The following is an 11202-nucleotide window of genomic DNA, read 5'->3' on the forward strand; positions in this document are numbered from 1 at the left end:
TGGTTGGATGTTTACTATGTTGACATAAGGTTTGATCACAGTCCACGAGAAGCCGACACCATTGTTTTTCTGCATTAAGATAATCATAGAAATCCCAAAGCATTATGTCAGTGCTACAGAGATCTAGAAATGCAGACCAAACTATAAATTGGTTCAATAAAAAAATTGTCAGTTGGCTATTCTGAAATGCATTTGAATGTAGTAGTTTCCTCTACATTGTTTACTTGAAGAAACGACTGTAGTCGAATGCATTTGAGAATAGCCAATTAACATTTTTTGATTGAAGCCAATTTACTTTTTACACATCATTTTTGAATCTCCATAGCAATGAGCTAATGCTTAAGGATTTTTATGACTATCCTATTGGGAACAAGCACTAATGTCTGCATCTCATGGAATGAGATCAACCCTGATGAAACCATCATGAACATCCAACCACCTAACTTCACCAACCTCCTAACCATCATGAATGGTTAAGGGTAATAGAATGTGGGTGCCGAGCACCATGGCGGTATCACTCACCTCCAGGATACTGAATTTGGCACTTCCTGCACTACACGGACAACCTTTCAGAAGCACACCATCAAAGACGATCCATACCATGCGCTAAACATGTTGTGAAGGTGTATGCTGGCTAGAAGAATTGTCAATAGGAAGGGGCCGCCGATGAAGATTTGGTTATGGACTTTCTTGTGCTTCAATGTGAATGATTGCATTTTTGTCTAGGTAATTTCTATTTTTTACCAAAAATATGAATTTTATTCTGTGGGTGTGCTTTATGGCTTATGTCTTGAGTGCATCGAACTGTTAAATTGCAACTTGGGTTATTTTTATTTAATGCAATAATTTTACACAAATTTCACAGGAATTTGGCATACATAATTACAAACCATTGCTCTTTTATCAGACATCGGAAGTTTCATCTGATTTATGTAGAGTCTTAATCATCGTCAAAGTTCCCTTGTAGGCCATTAGGGTTTCGACAAATTGATACCTCCACAATGTTTGTGTCTAACAAGCTTCATGCACTCGCCAACACAGCCAAAATTCTAAACACTTATGGAATCGCTAGGCAATCCACATATACACTTCAATACCCCCTCTCACGTGTGAGGCGAAAAGTCAACACATGAATAGAATCATATGTATGGCTCAAGAGGACAATACATGGACACATAGGGGGGCAACGAGCTAACACATATAAGGCGAAAGCCAGAACTTGAACTCAAGACCTTAGGATCTGATATTATGACAAACTTCATGCATGAGCCAATGCAACTAAAAGTCCAAACTGATGGAAAGGGCTACCCAATCCACACATATACACTTCAAAAGTGTCCTCTCTCCAATAAATGAAATATTGGTTTGTGTTCACATAATTGCACCTTTTGTTCTCACTCCGCGATGCACTATATGTTTGTCCATTTTGACTCTCCTCAAAACAACCTAACCTACTTGTGCATTCTTCCGTCCTTCCGGTGCTTTGGTTGTGTGACAACTACCACTGATTTCATGGAAATAAGCAATCATGTGCTTCATGAGTTGCAAGAGATTGAAGCCGATTGCTTCATGGGTCAATGATATAGTACATCTATACATTGATGCCTCAAAGTTTTTTTGATTGTGTTAAATTGATTGCCCTTGAGTTAATAAAAGGAACATATTATTTGATTTGTTGTTTTTGATAATGACAACTTTTCTTTTATCACACACTAAAGTTTGTGGCCTTTTTTGGTATAAAATGATTTATTTTAGTTGTCGCAAAAAATCTCAATTGCTAGAATTACCATAAATAGCCATGTGACTAGTTATTTGACACTTGTTTTGTGCAACTTGAGAACATATATTCCTCTAAGGTTGATAGGAAACACAAATGACCTTGCCACCCTCCTGTAAATTGAACTTTCAGCTTCAAATGACATTGTATTGTTTTGCTTTGTTTGGTACTTCATCAATCAAGTATTATACAAAGTTCGTACTCCCTTTATCCCGGTTTATAAGTCTCTATGCATTTTAATAAAACACCATTAATTTTGCAATCAAGAGTTATATGCCATACCATTTTAAACTTCTCTCTAGAGTGGATCTAATGAAATATTCTTTGTTGAAATGATATTACCAATTGGTATATACCGAACAAGATGCGAAGGATCTGTGTTATCCTTGCAGAATCATTTCTTTGAATGGAAGGGGTTTCCCCACATCCCCATTTTATTGAAAACGAGGCCACAATCAAAACAGTATACAATGCTCAGGAAAAAGAGGAAAGTAGCTGCACCGGAATTTAAGAAAACCATATAGGATTTCTTACAAGCCACAAGGAAACGAAAACTAGAGACATCAGGATACACAACGTGCAAACTACATCACCAAATGCATTTCTCAGTGACCTCAAACCAGTTGGTTATGGCACATAGGAAGATATGTCACTATTCATCAGTTTCACCACAGGTAGGATCCTTCCCATGAGATTCTAAGGAGCTTGCCTCTTCAACGATCCAACATGGTAGTTGTGTACTATCGCACATGATCTCCCAATCATGAAGCCACATGCTCATTCTTCCTAGAAATACTTGCCATCTGACCATACGTTTCCGTGGGAAGATATCTCAATACGTAAGGTCCAAATACTCCACAAGGAAGCAACATCAAACATACTGCAAACATCATTTTTTCCAAGGAGTCCAGACATTTGAAATATCAACCATTCACTAAGGCCTATCACACTCAAAACTCTCATAAATGCAAGACCAAAAGAGCATGCAAATAAAAAATGAGGTGTTGTGTAGTTTCATTTCCCCCATGACAAACACCTCAAATCATAAACTGGTCAATATTTTAGGAGGTTCTATCCACCAGGGACTTGGTAGTTCTTATCACCACCAAGCCAAGAGGATAAGAAGGCAAAATTAAGGGCTCTCCGATTAGGTACCCCCATCCCACCAAAATCCGTACAATGAGAGATACGTCCCCAAATAGCTACGTGGTATTGATGTGAAACTCCAAATTTACCCCAAAGAAATGAGACATCTTAGAAGTGATAACATTTTTCACTCATTAGGGAACTTAGAATTTACATTAAATACATTAGAATGGTAGCAATAATAATTCCGAGAAGCACAAGCTTCCCATCATAGTTCAGTGTTTTATATTTCACAGAAGGAATATTTGTAATGACCTTGTCTACAATAGGTTGGAGATCTTCCCTCCTACGTTTGGTAAAATGTAAGGGAAACCCAAGATACTTAAGAGGAAAGGAAATCATCTTGCAGTAGAAAATTCGAGAAAAGATCTTAGAATAATGTTCTTCATCCATATTAATAGTAACTAGGTCACTTTTGTTAAAGTTGATTTTCATGTCCGACAACATATCAAAGAAGGAAAACAACCCTTAAGGGTTCTTGCATTATCAATGGAGGGACCAATGAATAGGATGTTTCCATCAGTGTACTAGAGGCTGATGACATGATCAAGATATGATCACACAACTAATGGCTTTTGCATGTATTTTGAAAACAAGTCACCTACTAGTTTGAATGAAATGGGGGAGAGAGGATCCTCCTGCTTAAGGCCTTTTCCACCCATAATGTATTGTCCATTTACCTCATTTAATCTCACATAAAAAGAACTTCGAGCAATAGTATTGTATATCCAACTAATCCGTTTACTTGCAAAGCCTCTGGTGGTTAGCATATTCACAAGGATGTCCCAGCGGCACTAACATAGGCTTTCTCATAATATAGTGTTAAATATATATACCTTCAAATCCAGGTCTATGAAACTCATGAATAAGTTCATGCGCACTAACAACACTCTGTAAAAATGAATATGCCTATAAAAACATTCTGATTAGGGAATAAAGGCTTTCTTCCGCAGGGGAAACCCTTGTTATCATATCTTTGTTAAAAATCTTAATAGAGCAATTGATCAAACTAATGGGCCTAAAGATTCTTAGCATTGGTCTCTTTGGGAATCAAGATGATGAGAGAAAAAATAAGTGTAGACATATCAAATTCGCAATTTTGAACACTTCTAACAAGAGCCATGAAATCATTCTCAATCAAATACTAAATGGTTTGATAGAAACATAAGTTAGGTCGTAAGGGCTAGGAGCCACATGTGCATATATGCCAATGATAGCTTTCTAGATTACTTTCTCAAAGAAGGGTTTTTCCAAAGCTTCATTCTATTCCTTGCTGACAAGCTCATCATGTGACCAGAAAGGGCTACCCAATGAAAGTCAGGTGTTAGTTAGTGGCCACTGCCATCATCTCCTCAATGTCATAAACACATCTATCCTCATCTTCCAAAAGAGCTAGGTTTGTTTTTACACTAGACAGGAAACCATCATAAATGATTTGCCTCTTTGTCTCTCAGAACCCAATAAAATCAGGTTTGTTTTTAGAAATGACATCACAACTTGTTCTTGATGTTCTACCTGTCATGGTTCCTCTTGTTAGTATTCTACACCAAGACACTTGATTTAATCAACAACACCGTGGTCTTGAGATTTAACCATTGTTACATGAGTTTGACTATCAATAGCAGCGCTTAACAAAGGTTTTGATAGATCTCAGGTTAAGACCATCAATAACCTTAGCACTCATTATGTCATACCCTATTTAGACTTGCCATCAATAAAATCATCATCAGAATTAGTCTACTTCAACAAGGCCTCGACATTCTCCTCGGGGAACTCAACAGTGAAGCCATCACCATTTCCATCAGCGGGATCGCATGGTAGTGGGACTTGCTACAATAAGCGCCACGTGGGAACCTTCTCGAAAGCCACCCTTTACAGCTTCTTCACCTCATCACCTACTTGGGCCCATAGTACATGAGGCTTATGATCGTGTCCACACAATCAGGCGTTGATCCGCGCTCCTAGAGGGCACTGCAAACTACCCGGTTCACGTCCTTCAGCTCTTTTACCCGCCTAAGCACCTGCTAGAGGTGATCCAAAAAATCTCTACGAATTTCACTTAGCCCCCCCCCCAAGAGGGGAGCATAAGGTATCTCAACAATCGCATTCAAGACCTTTATCACGTGGTTGGCCTCTACAAAGTACATTCACATACCATGAACACCATTGTTTTAAAAGGTGGGCTATGACAAATAGCGATGGTCCTCCAAATCAGCTATATCGTAACTTTATTGGACAATTGTGCGTGAAGCAAATAGTCGATTATTTAGTGCGCCCTGCTCAGACTGCTATAGTGGGGCGATAGCTAGCTATTCAAAACTTTGATCAACACCCATAGCAACTCGTGGCTAAGCATGACATGAGTAAAGGGCTTACCTTTGGCAATCTCTTGCGCTTTCTTTAGTCCACTCACGGTCTCAACCTTCTCTTCCTTAAGGATCCTATTGTGCATCCTCATTGACTCGAACTCCTCCTCGAGCTTGCCGCGCGATCTTCTGCGGCCCAAGTGTGAAATATACAAGCTAAGAGAGCATACCTCCGTGACAGGCTAGAACTTTCTCTTCACCAAGTTGGTGCACTCCTTCGCGGTCTCCAACATGATCGGGAGTGAGCCGATGGAGTTCTAATTGCTTCGCCTCCTCGCTGGTCGCCACCCACATGACTCGGCTCCTATCATATTGATTCATTTCAAGATCCTGAAATGATCACCCCGAGGGAAGATGATGGGTGAATCCAGCAAGCTACCACCAGTATCTTGTGTCCACTCTACTATAGTGGAGGGGGATGCTCCCAACACTTCCGTTTGATGAGTGAGCGATGGGGTCCCACGTGTGCACTTCCATCTTGTGGTACGGTGGCAGAGCCAATGGTGCTTCTTCCTGTTGGACATTAGACGGATGAGAGCCCCACCAACTTGCTGGGCGATGGAGGTAACTATAGTTCATCCCATCAATCCTTGATCGGCTAGGTACCTTACCTCTCCATCTGATTGGATGGAGGCATGATGTCCAACCCCTTTGTACTGGTGCCCTGATCAGAATTAAGGACACTCTCCTAGCCCTTTGAGCTCGACAAACTATTGTGTGGCTGAGTGGTACATAGTAGAGAAGGAACTCAAGAGGCTCGGGGATGACAATGGCATAACAATTGGCTCTGGCATGCCAACATCTTGACTGGACCATTCGTCACTCAATGTGTCGGTACGAGCCCCCCTCTTTGCTAGACTACCAAAATCACAACAAGACCAGTATCATTCCGTGCTGCCAATGGATGACAGAGTACGAGACCCAGGTCTGTACTTGGCAACTTACCTGGTAGACCGCGCCACCTTGGAGGCAACCTTCGTCGTTGGTGATGTTGAGGAATTACCCTTCACCAGAGCTGCACCGATCCTACCCAGTGGTGCATTAGTTTTCTATATCTTAGCGACAGTTGGTACAACCCAGGCAAGACAAATAGAGGAGTCGCACCGTCTTTGAACATGGGAGCCATCTACATGTTTCTACTTCTCCTTCGCCTGAGCCGCGTCGCCTATGTTATCACCAATGCCGGAGGCACCTACACCTTGCGTGCTTGCACCATTTAAGAACCTTGGCCGTTTCCCTTGTTTTTGGGTAGGGGAGCCTAGAGATGAAGGTCTCCAGAAACTACGAAACCAGAAGGTGCGGGCAAGTGAAGATTTCCACTCGGCGACTACTTAAATTGCTGATGTCCATATCAAAAGAAAAACAATAACTGACTGGAAAGGCCCTGATGGGGTGCATTGGTAATGACAATGTCAGCTTTCAACAATCTCCTAACTTAGGGTATCAAAGCATCCTTTGAGGATCTGGCTTCTACCTCTCGAGTCATATCATCAAGCCTGGTCAGCTCAAACATTAGGTGAATCCTTTGCTTAATGGTCTATATCCGCCGATCAATGAAGGTTGAGATCATTCCAACCCTGGTGTTTCCCTACTAAAGCACATGTGAGAGATGTGCCTGAACGACTTGAAATTCAGCCTCTTCCAAATCCCCCAGAAGTTCATTCCAGCTCGCTCTCCACACGAGAGGGAGGGTGGTAACTTGGAGCGGTAAAACAACTCTGTGTGCCAGCCCTTGTTGAAGATTCAAGATGGGTGTGTGGACAATAACCTCATCCGTGTCGGGGGTGGGGAAAGACACCCCGGAGTAGCTCACCACTGGAGCATGCCCTTGGGGAGAAGCACTCCTGTTGCCTGCTCTATCACAGTGGATTTCATCCATTCCGCCATCGCCACTACTTGAAGCTCCTCCTTGTTGTCCCAGACTATGGCGTCCTAGATCTAGAGCCGCGAGTTTTAGATATGAGTGCAATCAATGGAACATTCATTCAGGAGTGGGGAAAGCCATCCAAGAGTAGCTCACCATTGGAGCATGCCCTTGGGGATAAGCCCTCCTGTCGCCTCCTTTGCCATAGTGGATTTCATTGATGCCACCATCGCCACTGCTTGAAGCTCCTCCTGGGCCAAGACTATGGCACCACAAACTTCTCCTCAAGCACTCCCTCTTCATTGAGGAAGGATTGAATTCGATAGTGGCGGCCCAGATCTAGGAAGATTTGGAATCAATGGAAGGAACATGAGAGTGGGCTCTATGGGGCAGGGCGGGCACAAATTAAAGAAAGAAAACCAAGCGTCAGTATGTTGGTCGCACAAGCTTGTTGCCTAGAGCACATGGCGAGTGGAAGCAAAATTGACAACTGGCTAAATTACCTTTTACTTTTACCCCCGCCCCTCTACTTTATAGAGGGGGAAACCAAGATGGCGATCCACTTCGCCACACACCATGAAAACAAGAAAAAGCTGCAAGTGGTCCCATGTCATGCCGCACCTCATTCCTGAGGGTTGAGGCCCTTTGAAACTGAAAACTAAAGATGTAATGTGGCCCCTCCACTATAGATCCCATTGTGATTTTAATGACACGTCATTCCACCTTAATGCTTGCTCAATTGAAGACATGGAGATCGTTCAATGACTGCTTCCTCACAATAGTTTGCCCGAAGACTGCGTGGACCTCATGACCATTCCCGCCCTTGTGCTTGTTTGAATTGGGGTTTCAATGGTTGACCTTCATGGGTGCGACATTCGCGACTACGCACCAAAATCAATGCAAATACAATACGCCTCCAATAGACAACCATTCGAGAATTGGGCACTCGAGACCCAAGTATTGCCGATTGAGGGTTCCGATAGTTGACCTCAAGGGGTCTAGGACCACTCGAATAGTGCATGTGACGGGAAGCTAATTTCCGCCTCCAGCAAGACACCAGTCGGCTACCGAACAACTCATGACTGAAGCATCACAACTTGTGTTCTGGTTCTGAAATGAATCCTCAGAATATTACCCTTGAGAGACACCAGTTTGACCCGACCCGCTCGGAAACTAGGTACCGCTCGATAATTATATTGGGATTTTGGTATGCCCCATCTAGGGTCACTAGCTAGACTCCATCCGCTGGAAATGACTAGATACCACCAAGACTTACCAGCTATTAGCTCACATGCCATGGTATTCCTGTCCTATACAGCGGGACATCGCAACTCTTGGAGTAGCGCAAGCGACAGTGATCACACACCAACAAAGTAGGCTATGGGAGCAGTTGGAGGCAAGGGTAGGCCCCATGGAATTCTCCTGGGTCCACAGAGAGATGTTAAAATTTTCAGCCCTATGAGGATTTTCCCCCACACAGATGAACATATGGCCATTCATATCCCCTTATGCCATGCACCGACGTAGAAGTGTGGAAGATAAGGCATGACAAGCTAGGCCCACATGATCGAGCAACACTGCCCGTATGTTGATAATTAAGATTAAGCTTCATTGAGTGCCTATGTAAGAGAACATGACAACGCTTGTCTCTCTGCTAATGGCAACTGCCTTCATTTTGGCCTTGCTAGTACCTATGCCACCTACCAAGAATATTGCAGAATCATTCCATGTACTATATTATGATATTAGTTATCCAAAGCATGTTAGCTCTTGTCGCCAAGCTTCAAGTACGACTTCAGATTCCTCCTATCTTGCTATCAAAAAGAAAAGTTTACTACGGTATGGTGCTGTCATGGACATGGAAACTTGGGTACAAGTTTCAGTTCCACCTGCTAAAAGGCGGCAGCTCTGACCATAGAATGTGCACTAGACCCAACAGTTTAAGGCAAACCTCATGGGGCTCAAGAGAAGATCGGCATCCGCGCTAGCGTCAATCTCCCACCGAGATCATCCTAACGTCCCATGGCTGCAGCCTGCCAGCAACAGAAATCACCACGGTGTCCACAAAGACAAAGGGAAAAATAAGAACATCAGAGGTAAACGAACCATCACCACTGCGAAACCCACATCTCCTGCTCCTCCTACTCCCCGTCTACCCTGTGCCCAACCAATCCGATCAGTCAAAGTTTATACTGCAGCACGGGAAGAAGTGAGGTGGGAAGCTTACAGGTCTATGAAGAAGTGACGTGAAACCTGGAACGCCTACATCACGCTCCAGCCACCATGCTTGGAAATTTGGAAATTTGGCGTCCTGGCCTCCGATCCCATGGTATAGACGGGCGAGACGAACTGTAACGCCCGCATGAGCGAGGCTACTGACAGGGTAGGCCGTCAGGTCAGCGCTGGAAATTTGAGTAAATTTGGTAAGTAGGTAATAAATTGAATAATAGTGAATAAACTAGAACTGTAACGACAGTGAATTAATAGGCAAGCAATAATAGTGTAGCATGATTTGCATATGTATACTTCTCAAAATAAAATAAAATTGCATCCATATGTTATCTGACCACTCTGCTAGCTAGAGTTGCTAAGCAACGTTGAAGTTTCAACTGAAGTGGAATGAAGAATTCCTGATTCCTGAACTTAAATCCCCTATGATTAGAATCGAATCCACAACCTCTCACTTGATAACAAGCAGCCTTACAACGGTGTTCTTAATTTCCCATACTCGATCGTTGTTTCCTTACAGAAGCACTCCATGTACTAGAATATGTTAGTATTCATTAATCATTATCCAGGCCATGTTTATCTCTTGTGGCGGAGATTCGATGTAAAACTCGACATGGCATGGAAACTTACTAACCGTGCAAGTTTTTCCGTTACCAGCTGCTGAAGATCAGAAGTTCTGATCTAGAACATGTACTAGAATCACAAGTTAAGATCTGCAAACCTGTGGGACGGGATCCTCGATTGCTCTGTACAAGATCGGCATCCGCTGGCGTCAATCTTCCTCCAGGATCTTCCATGGCCGCAGCCTGCGAGCAACAGCACCCAATGACTAGATTCATCCAACAAAAACACAAAAGGATGAAGAACCAGATCGGGAAACGGAAGATCAAAGGTAAATAACGGGGAGGTATCGATCACTCTTTCTGTCGGCTGTCGGCCACCATGCTCCAACGCGCCGCAGGGTCCAGCGCACACCGTAGCCATCAGGCCCTGGCCCTAGCGGCGGCCGCCAGAGGGCTAGGCTGGAACTCTCGCCGGGAGGAACCAAAGAAGATTTGGGATGGGTTGAGGACTAGAGAGAGGCTGGCTAGCTATAGACGACTAGCGAGATAAACTGTAATGGCCGCGTGCGAGGCTGGCATGGTGGGCCACCTGGCCAGCGGTGGAAATTTGAATAAATTTGGTAGGTAGGGAGGTGGGTTCTATCACAATTAATCTATACTATTAAAGAGAATGCGTGTACAGACGTCGTTCTCACTAGCTATTAATGCGAAAATAATTTAGAAGCTAAGCACCGATTCAATTTAAAAATCAAGTCATTAATACAATTAATTAGCCAACAATTAATTACTCATATAATTAATTAGTTTATTTTAAATAAAGATTTTTACACCCCAAATTGATATGGAAACCAAGTCAATAATATAATCTCTCTCTCTCTCTCTCTCTCTCTATATATATATAATAAAGGGTTATTGCTTCTGGTGGTACGTCACGAAAATTACCTTCAAAGTTACAAAATATCACTCACCACTGCCACCTATAATTCATAAAAAATGTTTCACACAAGGGAATCCTTGCCTGAGCCGGCCCATGTAGTAGGGACCTCCTATACTGCGCTCTGCACGTTGGGAGAAGATGCAACGCGCATGTTCGGGCCGACCTATGTCTGGGTAGCCTGTTTCCAAATTTCATTTTTTTCGTTTTTGCCTTTTCTACTTTAAATAATTTGGGACTTTAAGAAAGTTTTAAAAATTTAAGAAAATGAAAATTTTGAAATATTTTTTTTAATAAATCATCAAATGCCTGTGAATTCAAAA

The 11202-nt window shown here is 42.8% G+C and overlaps 1 protein-coding gene across 1 annotated transcript; it reads right to left on the bottom strand.

Annotated features, from left to right (window-relative positions):
* Positions 1 to 8520: 8520 nt before the first annotated feature.
* On the bottom strand, positions 8521 to 10436 carry LOC120963841 (uncharacterized). Its single transcript, XM_040388346.2, has 4 exons — positions 10104 to 10436; positions 9381 to 9555; positions 9260 to 9310; positions 8521 to 9186 (listed from the first exon to the last, which is right to left on the bottom strand). Exons 1-4 carry the CDS (start codon positions 10364 to 10366, stop codon positions 9166 to 9168), a joined length of 510 nt encoding a protein of 169 aa, XP_040244280.1. The 5' UTR covers positions 10367 to 10436; the 3' UTR covers positions 8521 to 9165.
* Between the last annotated feature and the right edge of the window lie 766 nt (positions 10437 to 11202).

This window comes from Aegilops tauschii, chromosome 5 (genome assembly GCF_002575655.3).
Source record: "Aegilops tauschii subsp. strangulata cultivar AL8/78 chromosome 5, Aet v6.0, whole genome shotgun sequence".
Lineage (NCBI taxonomy): Eukaryota > Viridiplantae > Streptophyta > Magnoliopsida > Poales > Poaceae > Aegilops > Aegilops tauschii.

Coding starts and splice junctions, on each gene's coding strand:
- LOC120963841 (XM_040388346.2), bottom strand. CDS start 10,366: ATGGCTACGGTGTGCGCTGGACCCTGCGGCGCGTTGGAGCATGGTGGC. Junction 9,311..9,380: donor CGTCACTTCTTCATAGACCT/GTAAGCTTCCCA, acceptor GGTTGGGCACAG/GGTAGACGGGGAGTAGGAGG. Junction 9,187..9,259: donor TGGGTTTCGCAGTGGTGATG/GTTCGTTTACCT, acceptor TGTTGCTGGCAG/GCTGCAGCCATGGGACGTTA.